At 40.2% G+C, this 20469-nt stretch overlaps 1 protein-coding gene across 3 annotated transcripts in view; it reads left to right on the forward strand.

Moving 5' to 3' along the window:
- tafa5a (TAFA chemokine like family member 5a) overlaps positions 1-20469 on the forward strand; it is a 160850-nt gene that overhangs the window by 130764 nt on the left and 9617 nt on the right. For all 3 annotated transcript variants that reach the window (XM_040035045.1, XM_040035044.1, XM_040035046.1), the window contains exon 3: positions 11563-11690. In XM_040035045.1, coding sequence (XP_039890979.1) covers positions 11563-11690 — 128 coding nt within the window. The remainder of the gene's footprint in view (positions 1-11562; positions 11691-20469) is intronic.

Here is a 20469-nt window from a genome sequence, read left to right on the forward strand (position 1 = left end):
TTTTTTTCCACATACATGTGTTTAAATGTTTTGGAAATTCCACTTTTATAAAAAAAAATAATAGTAAAGTGCAGCCCAGCCATATCTGGTGTCCAGCATCAGCAGCCTTTGACACTCTGCTGATTCTGCTACCCCCTCAGACCATATCTGATCTGTACAGCTTGCAATTATCTTAGTCCATCTTCTTATCTTAGTACCATAGCATGCTGAACTACATTTATTATATCCGACTGGATGTGTCTTTAGGTCTTCTTTCTTTTTCGTCATTTTTCTTGCTGTATTTCTTCCCCCTCTCTCTCACTCTCTCTCTCTGACATACACAGACACAAGCCCATCTTTCTCCTGTCATCTCAGGCTTGGCGTTAGACAGAATTTATTAGGGCAAGATGCTGGCTGTTGACATGAGTGTGATCTACCATTTGGTGGGAAGATAAGTGTCCTATGGAGGGTTTAATAATGTTCTCCCCTCTCTACGTCTTATCTTCCGCTGATGAAACCGAGGCTGATATGTTCCCTGACATGTGCATAGCTTGAAACCTTTATGTGTGTCCGTGTATTTATTTCTGTCCATGCCTGCCCGCTTTTCATGTGTGGGATGTTTTTATCACCCCTGAATCTAATAAGTTTCAACATAAGCCACTGCCCTCACACCAGCGCCATATCAGAGCAGTAATATGGTTGAATGGTAACAGGGTCACTATGCAAGCGAGATCAGTTTAGTTAGTCATGCAAGACCAAATGTGAAGAACGTTTTTTCACCCAACTTTATGGTTTATGATTTCTCATTATAAATGGTTGCTGGATGTTTTTCTTTATAGTTTTTCTTTAAAACTCAAGATTGAAAATAAATGCTGATACATCTTGGACTAAATCTGCCTTTGAAATTCAAAAAGCTGACGGGTATCAGTGACAGCTGGAGCTGATTTATTCAATTCTGTTCTACACTTTTTAAAGCGCTACAACAGGCCATTTACGAACAAAATTGTTGAGCGACTCCTCTTAATTTTGATTTCAGGTATTTTCTGTCTCCTTGCCATCAAACACCTAGCCATGCAGTCTGCCTTTACAGACATTTGTCAAAGAATGGTTCATTTTAAAGAGTTTTGTGAACCTGAGTGTGGTACTCTAATAGGATGGCACAACTGCAACAAATCTGTTTCCTGTGGTTTAGCAACTCAGCCATGAAGTAGCAGACTGCGCAAAGTAACAGAATGGCAGCGCTCTTCTCAATAATTATAATAACTACAGAGTAACAAATCTCTGGCATTAACATCAGCACTAACACCGTGAGCCTGGAGCTTTATGGCACAGGTTTCCATGGCCGAGCAGCTCACGTAGGTGTATGCGCAGGTGGCACAGTTCTTTTGTCAATATAGACTATGATGTTCTGTCTTCTCTATACAATACATCAGCAATGGAAGCAGCAGTGAGTCATCAGTTTGGAGGTTTTTCATGCTTGCTACACCAACTGTTCCTCTTGATATGCTCCACTCCATGTTGGCGCAAGTATGGCGAGGTGCACTGACAAGGATAACAGAAAGCAACACAAACATAAATTACAACGATATGCAGCAATGACTTTCACAATGAGCTGAAGTGAAACAATTTAAATAACTGATCTGTGTGTGGATCCGGCAGGATTGGACACAAATGCAGACTCGACAGGCAGGCAAAAATTCAACTCTAAATCAGTTTTATGGCTGGACAGAAGGAAAATCAGAAAACTAAACTGGGAACACTAGAGACTAAACTAGGACCAGAACACACAGATGGGTATGAGGGAGATTGCGACACAGGACAGAGGAAGACGCTGACATAAATACACAGAAGGATAGCACATCTTACACGAATAACCATAACAAGAGAGGGGAAGCAAAACTGAACAGAATGAACATGGAAAAACGAGACCTTCACAATAAGACAGGACACGGAGGATCATGATGGAGGAGTGGAGGAGAGGCAGACGAGAGGGAGCGGGGAACACGAGGGAGAGAGAGCAGACATGACGGGCGGGGGAAACATGGATAAACATGATGGAATAAAACACAAGGAGGGGAAACAAGGCACAAGAACTCATACAAGCACATAAACACAGGCACGCAGAGGGCACAAGGGGAATCTAATAAACAAAAGCTAAACAGAACAACCTAGGTACTATAGAATAAACTTAAGACTAACAAAGTCTTAAACATAATTAATAATACAAAATGACAAAAACACGAGAAAACTCAAAACCCTGGGTGGAATACACAGGGTTTTCACAGGTAATGGTTTTTTTTGCACCCGTTGTCATTGATTGCCAGGAAAGCAGTGATTTAGGCCAATCCTAATTTTGCTTTGCACATAAAAAATATTCTCAGTGTCTTCCTCACAGTGAGGAATGCATCTTATTAAAGCCGGTGTTCAGTGTCCACATATACCTAAAGCTGTGGTATCATTATCGCAGTGGAACTAGAGACACTTAAACTGGTGCATCCCAAATTTTAGGGTGTCATGGTAACTGTACTAATGATACCTTTGGCATTTAAAAATAAAATAGTGATCATGTATCATTGAGGCACTTCTGATAACATTGCAAACAATTGTTCAGCTGCTTTTTCTTTTTGTATTATTTTGTATCAGTTACCGTTAAAAACTTTCTTGCCATTTGATGGCGCTTGTACACAAAATACATAAATAGAGATAAATTTACGATTTACTTATAGACAAAGTTGACTGATAGCATTATTGCTATTTTTTGTGTAGATAGATACTGGTACTAACAAAGGTTGTCTTATCTTAAGAATAAGGATGTAGCTGAAGAAGTTTAGGTCAAATACATCTCACAGCATCTAGAGAGGTTCGGGCTACAAACATTTATGCGTAACTGTTCAAGTCCAGCTGCTCAAAGTCATACAAAAGGGCTTTTACAATTTTTAATTCCATATCACAGGAACCTGCAAGTTATAATGCTAAACGTTAGTGACTGTAATTAATGAAAACTGGTGATATTTGGTGGAGTTTTTTGGCTTTTTGACCTACTGGTAATATGTTTAAAAAATGCAAAAAGGATGTTAAATGGTGATTATTTTCACTTAAAAAGTCAATAGGACAAATCTCCATTAATCACACTTCAAAACCAGCTGGAAATCTGTCATGTCAACCTGAAATGTCTCTGTGGCTTCATTATTAAATCTTAACATCATTCATCTGACACAAGTGTGATAACTTATCTCTCGACTGTCATCACTGATGGAGCTGTTTTATAGTTCTTGCTGTCAAAAATGACACTTGTAATATACCACTTGTACACGCGCATATATAACAGCACTCATTCCCTCATTACTGATATTTACCAGACATCACGATACATCTTCATCAGCTGAGGGTCACCCTACTGGATGGTAATTCAGAAGTTAAACAAAACCCGTTTGTGAATTGTTTAGTGACCTTGATGACAACATTCATTAGACAGATTCACAGTAATGGATTAAATAACAAAAGGAAGAAGAAAAAAGAAACTCTTGAGAGCACTGCCAGGCCTCGAGCTATTACATCTGACATGATTTTCGCTTCACCCAAGTGAATAGTTTGTTTACAATATGTCCTTTAATTTTCCCTTCTGCTCTCTTGCTTCCCCTTTGCATCTTCAAAGGCTTGCTTTACATCATTTCTGCTACATTACACTTACTGCTGCCGAGTAGTTCTGTTTATAGTTCAGAAGTTTTTGTACTCACACATAAACTGTGAGTACAAAAACATCACACAAGGACATTATTCCACAAAAGACTATATTTAAAAAATCTTAAACAGATTAGGTTAGTAGTATTAAAAGGAAAACAAATGTTTTGTAGTTCGGACAGAGCATGTTAGGGTAGAAATAGAAAACTTTTTATTGCCCACGCATGGAAGTACAACGCAATTTAGAATGTTTGTTTTGGAGGTTTTCTTGAGAAAAATGTTGAAAATACTTGTTAGACTCAAGAATTTCCTTGAACTTTGAACTTGAAGAATGCAGCTGTTAAAAGGAGCGGCTGGGATGCTAATTCAGACGATTGTAGGGTCACGGCAACAGGTAGCTGAGGCAAAAGCTTGTCGCCATTTATCTTTGGAACGCTGTCAACATATAAAGATGGCGTCTTCAGTATAATTACACAAAACCAAATAAACACATGGACAGAGTTAGCACACCCATCTATTTATTACATCCATAATGTTTGAGCTCTTTTACAGAGTAACAGGTGGAACCTGTCTGATTTATTCCCATCCAGGATTTTGTACCCTTTTTCCTATTGAAGTTTGTGCTCTACCATGATCTAAAGAGCTCTCTCAGGCCTTCAGAAAAACAGAAGAAAGAAGCTGAGGATGCCTGTGGAGACTGTGAAGCATGGTAGTTAAAAATGCTATGGTTTGGGGTTGCTTTGCTGCCTCGGGGACTAGGGAGGTCGGAGTCAACGATGAATCTTTCATTAAATGAAAGATTATATGAGCACATCTGCCAGCAAGCTGAAGCTGGAGTGGACATTTTAATATTATATGAACTTGAACCCAACTTCCGCATGTCCATCGAGGAATAGCTGAAAAAAAGAAGAAACTTAGGGTTTTGGAATCGGACAGCCAAAACCAAATTTAAAACAAGTCAAAATAGATCTGAAAAGAAAAGATTTTGAAATATCCAGCAATAGTAGCACTCAAAGCTCTTTCTACTGGAAGTCTCAGGTAACCAATATTATACACACATTCATATCTTGTATCTATACCTAAACACTTTTATCTAACATTTACACACAAACTGACACTCTGAAAGCATCAGACACAACTTAGGGTACAGTATTGTGCGCAAGGATGCTGTGGCAAACGGGCAGGCAAAGCCAAAATTCAAGCCACCGACCTTCCGATTGGTTGATGACCAGCTCTATCACCTAAGCCACCGCTGCCCCCAAAATATAAATAATAGTATAATATCAATGTGCAAAATGGAGAGACGACACCTGTTACAGTTCATGTTACACTATGTGCATGTAAAACAGAAAGGATATAAATTACATCTCTTAGGAACACCTGTAAGGAAAAGCTTGTTAGAGAAGATGTAAAGGCCAGGGAATTCTTCAAAGTTACTAGTTTGTAAGAAGTGTTCCTCTAATCACGTCCGTTTTTATAGCTTATTTTGTGACAAGCTGAGATTCAGTAATTGTTCCAGTGGGAATAACAGCACAAACCTTTGGAAAAGCTTTACATAAAGGGACTCCGGGTTCTTTGCTCATTTGTACATGTGAACAGTGATGGAATTAAGAACTAAGAAATGGTGTTTGAAAAAACAGAAAAGTTCAGGCCATCTTATGCCTGATGCAGAGATTATTGGGCTAGGAAAAATGACCAACATTGTCAGTCACCACTGTCCACTTATGACATGAGAAATAATCAGGATAGTGTGGTTTCAGACACCATATGACAAGCACTTCATTTCAAAGCCTACTGAACCGGGCAGGGATGCAGGGAGGCTTTAAGGAGGATCAACAATACTGATCATACAGATACTTAGCACCTCTAGATGTCTAGAGATTGATAGCCAGTGAACTGTTTAACAGGCAAACTGCAACAATAACTTTTGAAATGCATCTTCCGCAGAATGACAGGTCAATGCGCTTATGCACATATGCTGACAGTTTTTAATAGGTTTCAGATTTTGAACTGTTTGAAATTGCTTTCTTTTGCCTTGTGAAACTTTGTCCCTGAAGTAAAAATAGTGAAGTTAAACATAGTTTATATTGCTTGGGTGCAGCTAGCCTTGAGGCGAAATGCAGTTGCGCCAAGTAATTCAACCTGAAGCAGCATGTCAGCAAAAACGCACTCAATAATAACAATGCTTCACACGGACGTCAATTTGAAGCTCCCGTTTTACTGAGCTGACACTTTGTTCATGGTACTTGCGTTATTTGGCAATGTAGTGCTCGATAAGGTATGCATATTCTATAGATTGATTGCTATATAAATATTGTTTATGGCGATAAGGTATTAACATCGAGAAGCATGCTTGCCGATGATTTGCATGCGAGGTTATTACAGCTACTGAAGGTGCCCTTCGGGAAAATTTATAGATACGGAAGCGAGCACAATTCCCACCTGTTTTATAAGACAGCGAATACGCCGTGAAAAAAATATGATGTATGTTTGCACTACAATTCATTCTAGGTTTTAAAGAATACAATTTTCAATCTATAAATGCATACTGATATGAGTATGAATGTATCCTTCTTACTTTATCTCGCCCATATCCTGTAATGGTCAAAAATGTTATCTAGATACGCTCTTCCTCTACTTTGTCTTCATCCATTCTCATCTATCTGTCTCAGTTCATCTCCTTTTCATTTTTGTGGCTCTGATTTACATGTTCATGTGGATGTGTGTTGCATGGTTTTCATCCTTTAATATTTTTTCTCAAACACAGTTTTTCAGTTGTAAAGATTGAGAGCCAAGCCAAACCACGAGGTCTTGATTAAACACCTTATCTTTAAAGGGGTTTGTAAAAGCAACCTATTACACCACATACATAATGACCCTTAGTTTGTTTGTTTTTTTCTTTTATTATCTATTTTTCCTCCAGCAGCCATTATTTTTGAGATATCTTGTCAAGCTTTTGTTTACAATAATAATGTTTGTTTATAAGGAAATCCGCACGGGGCACGTTTAATGTCACCGGATATTTTCTCGTTTTGAGTTAAACAGATTTCAAATTAGAATAGAATAGAATAGAATTCAACTTTATTGTCATTGCACATGCACAGGTACAGGGCAACGAAATGCAGTTTGCATCCATCCAGAAGTGCTTTAGTGATATAGATATATTACAATATATATTAGCAATAATATAGATATGTGAGTATATTACAGAAATGGGTCTATTATGGTATGTTATAATGTACACGGTATGAAGTATGTTGTGAATATTCTATAACTATAAGTATGTACAGGCTGTAGTGAGTACAAGCTATGTACAGGATATGAACAGGATATAAATATGAAAAACTATACAGAATATGAAATAAATAACTTTACAGAATCTGAGATATACAGCTATACAGAAATGGGAACTATGCAAGTTGTAAACAGTTGTAGGATTAAAGATTATCAAATGTACAGAATGATTATTTACACAGAGCTATACAGTAGTGCAGTTAAGATAAGTGAGGGTGTAGATAGTTTCTACAGAGGTGCTAGTGCTAGTGGTTGTGAGTGGTGGTTCAGTCCATGTTATTATTGTGTGTTTGAGGGTACAGTTGTCCATTGTGTGTGTGTGTGTAGGTGGTTGTGGGTGTGTGTATGTTCAGTCCATGAGTTTAACGTGGGTCAGATGTCAGGAGGCAGAGTTCAGGAGTCTGACAGCTGTGGGGAAGAAGCTGTTCCGGTACCTGGTGGTCTTAGTCCGGAGGCTCCTGTGGCGCCTCCCAGAGGGCAGGAGGGTGAAGAGTCCATGCGATGGGTGACTGGGGTCTTTGATGATTTTCCCAGCCCTTTTCAGACACCGCTTCCTGTAGATGTCTTTTATGGCAGGAAGTGGTGCTCCGGCGATGCGCTGGGCAGTTTTCACGACCCTCTGCAACGCCTTCCGGTCCGAGGCAGAGCAGTTCCCGTACCAGACTGTTATACAGTTGGTCAGGATGCTCTCGATGGTGCAGCGATAGAAGTTCACCAGGATGTCTGAGGACAGGTGGTTCTTCCTCAGAGTCCTCAAGAAGAAGAGGCGCTGGTGAGCCTTCTTGACCAGCTTGGAGCAGTTGGTCGTCCAGGTGAGATCCTCGGAGATGTGGACTCCCAGGAACTTGAAGCTGCTCACACGCTCCACAGCCGTCCCCTTAATGTGGATGGGTGGATGTGGGTCAGCATTCCTCCTGTAGTCCACGATGAGCTCCTTGGTCTTCTCGGTGTTAAGCAGCAGGTTGTTTGTGTCGCACCACTCAGCCAGACGATCCACCTCTTCCCTGTAGGTGGCCTCATCGTTGTCACTGATGAGGCCAATCACCGTGGTGTCATCTGCAAACTTAATGATGGTGTTGGAACCATCAGCAGGTCTGCAGTCGTGGGTGAAGAGGGAGTAGAGGAAAGGGCTCATCAAATTGTCCTTTACATCACAGTTTATGACAGATGTTGTTTAAAAAGTTCATGTTCCTGATTGGAGTTGCGATTGGGAATGCAGCTTCAATTTGATGTCATTTTGACTGCGTTTTTCCACTTTCTTAATATCTTTCTAAAACACAGGAAAGGAAACATGCTTCCGCCGATGTTGCGTAGATGGATGAAATTTGAAGATAAGATAAGATAAGATAAGACTTTATTAATCCCTCGGGTGGGTTCCTCTGGGAAATTCGGTTTCCAAAAGCACAGCACCGACAGAAGTTACAGAGTTACAGAATATTATATATATATATATATATATACACACACACAAATGGTTGAAATGGTTGTCACGAGTACATGTAGATGTCACATGTATTATGCTTTAGGTTTAGGGGCCTGTGTTTATGTGTATGTATATTTGTTGGATTTCCATAATGAAATATCTCCTAGAGCGTTATCTGTGGTAGCCTTTTGTTTATGTTTACATTTGTTTACGTTTATGCGCATGTCTGGGTGATTCCGATGTTGCACGATGGTGGTTAACATGTCATGTTTGGTTTGTTGTTAGGTAACGTGTCTGAATAACACATTAGTAAGGGATGGGACATGTAAATGCCAGACATGAAAATGAAATATTCATTCATTTACTCATTTAATATTCAGTAAATTCATCCTGGCTGCTATTATGCAATCTGGTGCTAATATGTTATCATAGAGGCTCTTTTCCAAAGCCACGAGTTTAATGTAAATTTGTGATCCTTTGATGATGCTTATTGATGATTCATTCTGCAGCATGGCCTGTCACAGAATATATCTGTGTCTGATTTTCTATAACTCACAAACTTCTGCTGCAGCTGAAGACAATAAAGACTCCTGATAACTTAGTGGGGCTATATGATGGATGACTTACAGTCGAAAACTCAGTAAGAAATAAGCTGAACCCCTGAACGGAAGCTTATTTACAATTGAAAACTGCAGATATTAAAATTACCTATTGGATGGCCGTGTTTGTACGTCATGATAAATACAATTACGGGGTTCTTTTGTGATGAAAAACCATTTAATCCGAATTTTAAAAGTACTGCGCAAATATCTCTAGCCACCCATTTCATTATGTTTTCCTTCCAGTGAGTCAGACTGTCGTGCAATATCTTAAAGTGGTTTTGAGCAACAGTTCTCCAGCTTTCTAAACTTTTTCTTTGGACATTATCTGCTTTTTTGAACATTTTCAGAGGAATGTATTTTTAATCTTTAAGCTACATAAAACTGACCTATTCAAGCACAAAAAAGAGACGCATCCATACATAACAGAAAAACTGAGCAAAGAACCAATTCTAAATTGTATCTTTAGATACTTTGTTACTACCAGCCTGTGGCAAAATCACATAATTTGTTTCTGATTTCTTTATTTAAATCTACAGAAAATGATACCGATGATAACACAGTTTGACAGGCATAATAATATTTTGCTCCAACAAGGTGATTCCAAAACTTGGCATAACTCAGTATGGTGTGCAATGTGCCCTTAATAAAAGAAATCTGAGGAAATTGAACAAGTGGAGGACAAAAGTGATATAGTACTATCTACAGCAGATGAACTGGACCTGAAAGCCATGTCCTTAAGAAAAGGGAAAAAATATCCAGCAAAGACCTGACACAGGATCTGAGAGACACATCTGGCCCTTCAGCTTGTCAGCCTCATAAGAAATGATCTCAGTGTAAGGTGACTGCCAAGCAGCCATTCAAGAAAAATCTAAAATATGTAAAATTATACAAGGACTGGTCTGAAAATTGTTGGAAACAGGTCTTATAGAGTGATAAATCCACATTTGACATGTTTGGTTCATACCTTCATCAGTATGTACGGAGGAGCTCAAGAGAGTTACAACAGTGAGTGTCTACAATCATCTGCAAAACACGGTGGAGGTGCCATCATGTTTGGGGCTGCATTTCAGCCTGTGGTGTCGATCTCAAGTACACTGCCAATGCAGTAAAAGCATCCCTGGATAATAAAACACAAATTTAAATTTATCATTGATTGGTCTTCCTAGAGCCGGGATTTCAACATTGTTGAAGCATTGTGGGATCATCTTGACAGAGAACAGAACAAAAGGTAGCCAACATTCAAAGAAGAGCTTTGAATGTCTTTTAAGAAGCCTGGAGAAATATTCTGAAGACTATTTAAAGGAAAAGACAATAAAACTGAAAAACAGGTGGTCACACTGAGTGTTGACTATTAGAATTGAACAAACTCTGTGTTTGTCTTGTGTTGTCCAAGCAAAAAAACACAACATTTTACAAATATCTTTTCAATATATATCAAACCATTGTGTTATTTCTTTTCACATTACTGTGGATAGATAGCCAAATAGTGTGACAGTGTAACACACAATGCCTGCAATGCAACAAGGACCTGCTCAAAGCAGTGAGCAGCAGTACTGCCCCTTTTTGGGACACAAAATATATTAAGAATGTCCAAAACAAACAAAAAATCTCCAATATTCACTAGAAAAAGTAGAATTAAAATAAGATGCTATTTGCCTTCAACTCAAGCACTAAAGACAGGGAGGACTGGGAACCTATGCCAGCGTAAGTGCAGGTGAAAGAATACATTGAACCTCCAAGAACACTCTCTTTGAATTGACAGAAGCCTGCTTCAGTTGTCAATACATTTATCAGTCTTGTCACTGTGTCTCAGTCTGTCAGTGAAGCCTAGTACGTGTTCAGCCTCTGTGTAATGGGCTGAATCCTATTGCTTTTGAGAGACGAGTAGAAACTAACTAACTGGAGTCTGAAACTTCAATAAAGCAGAGCAGTGCTGGAAAAACATTTGTCATACAGCTATGACAAAATGTGCACTGAATGTCCCAGATTGTTCCAACTGTATTTAACATATGAAATGTTTTTATTTTGTTTTTTAAATCCCTTGTGGTAAAAATTTAGGTGGCGTGCTAACAAAATATATCATCCTGGTTGAAATGTTGCTGAAGGCAAGATGGCTGTAAAGCCTCCTAAATATCATTTGAGATGTTTGATTTTATTTACCTGACTGATCACAGCTCTCTCAATTTCACTCCATCTGTCTGATTCTCCCCATCTTTCCCTCATCTCTCACTGTCATCGTCTGCGTTCATACCTCTCAATTGTCCCTTTACTTCATTGCTCTTCATCTACCTCCACATCTCATCTCTCACCCCACCACCACCACATTGCTCCTTCTTTTTTCCATTTATATTTCTACATTTTTTTCACATCTCTGCTTTTCCATCATTTTTCAATCCTGTTATAACTTTGCCCGTATCTGTCTTTCTCCATCTGTCATTCCCCGACCCGCTCTTCTTCTGTCTTAATCGTTACATCTTTGCATTGACTTCTCCCTATCATTTCTCTTCATCTGTTTATTTCACCCCCCAACCCCCCCAGGTCACTCTCCTAATCACTCTTTTTCTCTCTGTGTCTCCTCCGCAGCTGGTATTGTTCGGAAAAAGCAATGGTGTGAGATGGTGCCGTGTTTGGAGGACGAGGGTTGCGACCTGTTAGTCAATAGATCTGGCTGGACTTGTACGCAGCCCGGAGGCCGAGTTAAAACCACTACGGTGAGTTCAGGCTCTCTTTTAGTGCCTCAGGTTACACAAAACCACTCACAAGCTGGTCGATGTGCTTAGAAAACCAACTGAAGTGTACAACCAAACCAAGGACGCTTTTTTGAAACAAAATAACAGTAATTAAAAAGTAAAGGTTAAGAGAGCATTTTGACAAGCTGACTCATTGTACAGGGTGGGCCATTTATATGGATACACTGTAATAAAATGGGAATTGTTGGTGATATTAAAGTCCTGTTTGTGGCACATTAGTATATGTGAGGGGCAAACTCCTCATGATGGGTGGTGACCATGGTGGCCATTTAGAAGTCGGCCATCTTGGATACAACTTTTGTTTTTTCAATAGGAAGAGGGCCATGTGACACATCAAACGTATTGGTAATGTCACAAGAAAAACAATGGTGTGCTTGGTTTCAACGTAACTTTATTCTTTCATGAGTTATTTACAAGTTTCTGACCACTTATAAAATGTGTTCAATGTGCTGCCCATTGTGTTGGATTGTCAATGCAACCCTCTTCTCCCACTCTTGACACACTGATAGCAACATCGCAGGAGAAATGCCAGCACAGGCATCAAGTATCTGTAGTTTCAGGTGCTTCACATCTCATATCTTCACACCATATACAATTGTCTTCCGATGACCCCAAAGATAAAAGTCTAAGGGGGTCAGATCGGGAGACCTTGGGGGCCATTCAACTGGCCCACGACGACCAATCCACTTTCTAGGAAACTGTTCATCTAGGAATGCTCGGACCTCGCACCCATAATGTGGTGGTGCACCGTCTTGCTGGAAAAACTCAGGGAACGTGCCAGCTTCAGTGCATAAAGAGGGAAACACATCATCATGTAGCAATTTCAAATATCCAGCAGCCTTGAGGTTTCCATTGATGAAGAATAGACCCACTATTGTTGTACCCCATATACCACACCAAACCATCACTTTTGTTGTTCCAACAGTCTTGGAGGGATCCATCCAATGTGGGTTAGTGTCAGACCAATAGCGGTGGTTTTGTTTGTTAACTTCACCATTCACATAAAAGTTTGCCTCATCACTGAACAAAATCTTCTGGGTGAACTGAGGGTCCTGTTCCAATTTTTGTTTTGCCCATTCTGCAAATGCTGTGCGCCGATCTGGGTCATCCTCGTTGAGATGCTGCAGTAGCTGGAGTTTGTAAGGGTGCCATTTGTGAGTAGCTAATATCCGCCGAAGGGATGTTCGACTAATGCCACTCTCCAGTGACATGCGGCAAGTGCTACGCTGTGGGCTCTTGCTGAATAAAGCTAGGACAGCCACTGATGTTTCTTCATTAGTGGCAGTTTGCTTGCCTCCACATTTTGACAAATCCAACACTGAGCCAGTTTCACGAAACTTAGCAAGCAGTTTGCTAACTGTAGCATGGGAGATGGGTGGTCTCGTAGGGTGTCTTGCATGGAAATCTGCTGCAATGACCCGGTTACTGCGTTCACGAGATATCAACACAATTTCGATCCGCTCCTCACGTGTTAACCTCTTCGACATGTCAATGGCTGTGAACAAAGAGAAACTTGTAAATAACTCATGAAAGAATAAAGCACACCATTGTTTTTCTTGTGACATTACCAATAAGTTTGATGTGTCACATGGCCCTCTTCCTATTGAAAAAAACAAAAGTTGTATCCAAGATGGCCGACTTCTAAATGGCCACCATGGTCACCACCCATCTTGAGGAGTTTGTCCCCTCACATATACTAATGTTCCACAAACAGGACTTTAACATCACCAACCATTCCCACTTTATTACGGTGTATCCATATAAATGGCCCACCCTGTACAGTACAGCTTTGCTCTCAATAAAAGCTCTGATCTGCAAGCATAGCAAAGCCATTTCAAATCACTGTTTTCAGCCTCAGTTATTTGGCTTGAAACATTTTTACTGTTATTGACATTAGACAGTGATTGGGCTACTTCAGAAACCTTTAAGAATCTGGGTTTTCAATGTGAAACACTTGGAGTTTCAATTTTACAACGCTTTTTCATGGATTTAAAGAATATAAAAAATGTTATATAATGTTATACATTCTATCAGTCAATCTACTTAATACAAAAACTGGTGTAGTCCTCTGCTGCTTGCAGCCCATCTGGTTCAGGGTTCAACATGTTGTGTGATGTACATACCTCGGTTGTAACGACTGGTTTTTTGAGTAACTGCTGCCTTAACCCAGAAAAGCTTAACCCAGAGAACTGCTGCTCACTAGATTTTTTTTGTCTCATCATTTTGGGATTTTCTGTAAATCCTAGAGATGGTTGCATTAGAAAGTGCCAGCACCAACAAACCAGCAAACAAACAAGTTCAAAGCCTCTTAAATCACCTTTCTTCCACAATCTGATGCTCCAACAGGTGGTCTATACAGTGTCCACCTACCTACCTAAATGCATTGAATTGCTAATATATGATTAGTAGATTAGATATTTGCATTAGCGAGCAATATAACAGGGATAGCTAATAAAGTGGCCAATAAGAGTATTCCTTTGGATTTTACAGTCACAGACACATTTTAAGTTTCTCTATTGACTGTGCACTGTGTTAGTTGTTTGTGCAAGAAAACAAACAAAAAAATGAAGAAAAGAAAAAGCATTCAAAGAGGCTACCTGTACAGCTTAGAACTGAGTTTACATAAGCTGCTGAATAGAAAACTGACCTGGTATGGACACATGTATGGACACCGGTAAAGTGATAGCAGTAGTTACTGTGGTGCAAGCATTTGTCGGAAGTGAGATACCCAGATGTTTTACTCTACCATATTTCTATAAATAAAGCTGAAGCATTTTGACAGAATGCAGGTTACATTAAAGTAAAATACAAATCACTCAGGAAAAAAAGAGAGTAATTTTGCATCGCTAACTACAGTAACTTACTAGTAGGATTAGCAAGTAGGAAGTAAATTAGCTAGTAGGATTAAAATCAGCTAATAGTTAAATATAGTACAAGGCATGTCTTCTTGTAGAAGATTAAAAGAAGCAGTTCTTGTACATGGTCCCTGAGAAATTAACATATTACAAAATACAATACAGCTAACATTAGCAAAGGATACTGAAACCATGCTTTACTTAAGCCATGTTGGCTAAAGTAAAGGAAGTTTCTAAACATATATTGCCTTATCAGATTTTTTGTACTGTCTGCCACAGATAAACTTTATATAAAAAAATACTAACATATCTTTGCAATTTCATATTTGTTAGCCTTTTTTGTTCACTTTCAGCTAGCTCATGGAATGACAAAAATGTTTTTCGAAGAACAGTATTATTTCATAGTTTCATAGCTCTTTCAAATGGCAGATAAACAATAACTTGTATTCATACAGTCATTTTGGCATATTTTAAATTAATGTGGAAAACATTTAATATATTTATACAGAGTAGGTAACTGGAATATACTATAAATGTTACCCAACACTATGGTCTCTGAACACTGAGTTGAAAGATGCTAAAGTGATACATTAAGCTAAGGAAAAAATTCCAGGGAGGCAAGATAGATAGTCATTACAGGCAACAATCTTTTGTATTATAAATGGACCGTTCATAATATATTGTATACATTGTATAAATATTCATTAGTGCAGCTCTAAACAACGCACTTAGGTAATGCAAGAAAATGAATTTATCATCCTTGTTGCTTATTTGCAAAAACCAATGTAGCCCTGTTTAGCATAGCCATTTAAGCTCTGTTTCAGCACCTCTTTCAAGACTGTACTTGACAAGATTTCAAGTGCAGTCTGGAACCATTTCACAGCCTCCTGAAAATGTTTCTTTTCACCCTCCTTGTCTTCAGCTCATCTCCAAACTGAACGCGCTTTGTTTACTTCCTCGATGTCAGCAATTAGCTTAAATTAGGGACGCTCTTACTGTTAATGATGGCAGCAGATGGGAAGCCACGGCTTCTACTAGCTAAGATGACACCAATTCATTCACCCGCCTGTCCTCTACACCGCTGCATCCAGCTCTCCAAGTCTCCTCCTCTCCACTTCACCCTCTATTCCACCCCTCCTTTCTCCTCCTTACCCAACAAACACCATCCTCCCATTGATTTCAACCCCCACATCTGCTTTACAAGAAGCATAAACACTGTTGCTCTCCCACCCGTATGCACGGAGTCTATACTGTGGCAATTAAAGAGGTCTCGCTTGAGAAACATGTTACGCAACACACACACACACTCGTACACACACACATAACTGCCCTATCTGTGAATGTCAATGCGTGAACACTGAGGACCAGTGGTGTATCATTAATGCATCTGTCATGATTTAGTCATCAGCTGACTAACTTGTTTATTCCTTCCTGTCGAGAAAACAAACATGTAAATACAGAATGCATAAAATATAAAAATGCTGAATGGTTTGCTATCAGGTTTCCTTCCTGTGTTGTGAGTCATGTGCGTCTCCCCGTGCCCAGACACAAACCCGAACGTTAACCCAGTTGCGGAGACTGCGGTGACAGCCGTTACAAGTTCCAGCTACAGTGCAGCTTGTTATCTGGGCAGGTTATCCCACACACATGCTGCATGCACACACTGTAGCTGTAACATTTATTATACGTGTCAGATAAAATATTGTATGAGGTGTTGCAAATCTTGGTGCTCACAGTGTGACCGAAAGGCTAATGGCATGTGCATTCAGGCTTGCATGCTAACGGGCTCTAACTGATGACTGCTATTGTGGGTTTTCCATACTGGTATCCGTGACCATGTACCCCTACTTTGTTGCACAGGGTGGCCCTGCATGCTCTGGCCTACATGTACTTTTCTTATCCTGCTCAGGATGTCACTCAATGTAGTTCTCATCCGCAGGATGTGACAGGTATTTCGTGCGTGCTTCATTGGCTACTTTAAACTTGGTGACAGCCAGTCAAATGGCTGGACAGCTATGCGCACTCATCTGTGCCAGTCCGCGCGTGTGTGTGTGTGTTTACGTGGGTTCTACCAGCTTTCACTGTCAGGGAGTATAATAACTGGCAACAAGCAGACTCGGGTCATTGTTTAAAACTCTTCTTAAAATGTATGAATTTTTTCAACACCTTCAAACTCAGTCACATGGAGAAATCTCTAAAATGACATTTACTTCTCAGGCTTAAGTTTAAGGGCAATTCTAGCAAGCCCAAAAATTACAATAACCTCTTGTTATCTGCTCACCCAAAGGGGAATCACTCACAAAAATAAAAACCATTTACTCCCTTCCATGTTTAACTTTGAACAAATAGCGCCTTCCCTGAGGCCTTTCAAGGTTAAACCCAAACTGCAGCCGCCCCACTGTTGCCCAAGGTTGACTGTTAGCTGTGCACGGTCCACTGAGCATGTCTGACCTGTCCATCAGGTGTTTGTGCGAAAAAACCCCAAAACATCAATGCAGACAAACAGACATATCCCTCATGGGTATTTGACTAAGCCAAGTCAATCTGACTCAGCCCCCTGTAACCCCATAAAGGGTTATTTTGAACAAATGTCAAAAGGCAGTTTGCGTGTATTGGTCAAATGTTTGGGAGTTTGTGTTTTCTCTGTCAACCAGAGGGTTTGGGGGAGGGAGGGGCTTGTTTTTCAGGGTGACGCCGCTGACCTCCTCTCTAACTTTACTCGGCAACACAGCAGCGTGAGTTGCAAGGAAGATTAGACGTAATGCCGCGCGTCCTCTCTCGACCTACACAACGTCACTCATCTCAGCGGTCACCGTTTGATGTGCTTCGGAGTAAAAATAACTTCCTCGCCTGCCGCCTGTCTCGTTCCCAGGCATTCAGGCGTTTTCTCTTTTCGGTTTTTCCTCTCATCCTCCCCCTCGTCCCCTCTCTCTCCAGGCATTTATCTTACTCTGACCCTGCTTTGGAGAGTACACAGTTGTTCCTGTCAATAAAACTACAGTATGGATTTCTCAGAGGCCGGCTCCAGAAGAAACGTATGAAGATTGATATGTGCGTAGCTCGGTGTTGACAGTGACGTTTTTTGAGGGAGGTTACTTTTAGCAGCGTTGCACTCTAACCACAGCTGAATAGGACGCATATCAAGCAGAGGTAGAGCTGTGAAGCTCCAGCATATCATTTATTTCAGAATCAGGTTTCTCACTGATAACAATGACAAGTTTCTCCTCTGAAGGAGTGACCTAACAGAATATGAAATTCTACAAGAATAAGCTCTAAGAGTGTAAACAAGCTCCCCGGAGATTTACTCGACTGCGCTGATGAGCCGCATGTTCGTCATCGCCTTGTTTTTTTTCCCCGTTACCTCAGGATATCATTGCATCTGCCAATATATGTAGCATATCCACACGAATGTAAGGCGATAAATATGCACTTACATCAGCTTTAGTTGAGAATGATCTGCCAAAACATAACTGATGTGACAAAATGTTTTACTGTGCTGGCAAATGACTAGCTCATTCATTCTGTGCACTGGCTTTTTAATATGGCTGAGTTTATACACATCTCCTTGCTGATTGGCCTCACACACTTGCCAACAAAGTTTAGAATATAAATAGCAGCACAGGGCATTTAATTCAGTTTTCTTATCTAATAACCGTATTGTCATACTGTTAAATCTGCAGTCTCCCTTGTCCGTGTCCGTGTGATGTACATTTGTGTCCAGGTAAGGTTACAGCGAGTAACCGTGCAGAGAATTACAACAAGCTACTGTGTGCTCACGTGCTCCCTCCTGCATGCTCTATCCACGCAGCACTCTAGCCTTACCTGAACAGAGCATTGCTCATGTTATGTGCCGAGAAAGTAAACATTCGGACAATGTGCTGACTTCATTCTCCTGATACGGTGCAGAGCTCCTGGGTGAAAATGGTTTTGTAACAATTGATAATACAGAAAATACAAATCCAGTGTAAATCTACCCATTCTGCTACTTGTTCAAATAATATGTTTTTCATTACTAAACATTTAAGTTAGTTATGTTAGAAAGAGTACTATTCCAACCACAATTTGAATTACAGCTACAGTTCCAAGAATATCCTGAAAAGTATATATGGGTTTTAGGCAACATATTACTTCCATCCAGAAGACAATGTTAAACCACATCTATTACAACAGCATGGCAAGAATCTGGGTGCTGAACTCGGGTGCCTGCAGTCCAAACCTTTCACTAATTGAAAATGAAAGGACTGTTGAGCTGCTAGAATCCTGTATCAGACAATAATATGACAACGTTCGTGTACCAGAGGTTCAGCAATTGGTCTCTTCAGTTCGCAGACATTTACAGACTTTTGTCCACAGTGGTAAATATGGCTCCGCCTATGCTTTTTTGGAACGGAGGTTGTACACGACACTGCATACAACTCTAATTCAAATTATAAACCATGCTTTTTTCATGGTTTTTAATGGTTTATACATCAATCACCAGCTGCTGACTTTTTAATGAGGCATATTGCTTCTGTCAGTCATGTATGAAACCATCCTATTAACATTAATTGTCTTTTATTTTATTCTCAATTTAGCCAGATGTGTAAAAAGATCTGGCACATGTAAGATATTAACCAATAAATTCAATTTTAGCTTTAGTGTACTGCAAAGATCTCATTCTGTGTGCAGTATCCTGGTCATAGCTTTCCGTGGTATCAAGAAAGGGCTGGGGGAAAATGGCTAGATAAAGAAACGCTTTAGCAGCAGTGAGGGGTTAATTTGACTGTACCGGAATACTTTCCACACTGCGTGATGCTAAAAGGTTTGAACATACATTTTATCACAGTTACCACAGTGAAATGCTGTCTTTGCAAAGGGCCTCTCTTTTAGCAGAACGATATGTAGTCTCAGCAGTCATCTTCCATACCTTCTTCTCTCGCTGAAAGGCCTACTGCTGTCTCTCTCCAGAGAGGAGGATGCTCTGCATCATGCCCTCCACCATTTTAGACTGGCAGATGAATCAGCGCAAGGAGCTATCTCTCTCTGCGTGTGCCGACGCGGGGAGCTCGGCGAGAACGAGGCAGAGCGAGTACGCTGTTAGAGGAGAAAAGCAAAATCACCTCAGGTTATCTGCCAGCTTTTGTGACAGCCTGATAAGAGGAACAATTCAAAACAGAGGCAGAAAAGCAGCGCAGGAGAAGAAAAGAGCAGCATGAGTGAAAGAGAGAGAGAGGGAGAGAGATTTGAGCCAGTCAGACGTAAAGAATCGTAGAACATTAAGTCATTTTAAGTTGGTTTGAGTCAAGCGGATGCTCTTGTTAAACCCTCGAGTACCCGTTAAGTTCACACACAGGGACATTCGCTTCCAAAGTAGCTTTGGAAGGTTATAATTGCACAAAATCCAACAGCCAGGCCGCTTAGCCGGTATTTTCAAGTGAATATTACACAGCAAGTCACAAAAAGAGCTCTTGTTATCGTGAAAAAGGACTAAAGAGCGCCACAATTTCAGACATTGCAGGAAGCAGTGAGAAAAAAAAAACTGGAATGGCTAAAAATCCTCAGTTGTCTAACTAAGTCTTAATCATATGTTTCATTAGGACGATCCTGATTGGGGTATTTAGGCGTTGAGCAGAGAGCTATGAGCACAAGTGGCACCTACTGAGAGAAAGACTGTGATTACTGTAATCAAGACTTTTTCACTGGGGAGAGGAGAGGAGACAAAACACAGTTGGGAAGAGCAGTTACTTCAGCCTCTTCAAGGAAAGAGAGAATATCACAATATTTGATAATATGAGCTCTGGCGTGTGCATATTTTTTGAACTTCGTCAGGGTTCTGCGTGGGAAATTCAAATGCATACGTGGTTTAGGACATCCTGCCATAAATATCTCCAGCTACAAATGGGTGG

This window comes from Simochromis diagramma, unplaced genomic scaffold (assembly GCF_900408965.1).
Source record: "Simochromis diagramma unplaced genomic scaffold, fSimDia1.1 OVJJ01000816.1, whole genome shotgun sequence".
Lineage (NCBI taxonomy): Eukaryota > Metazoa > Chordata > Actinopteri > Cichliformes > Cichlidae > Simochromis > Simochromis diagramma.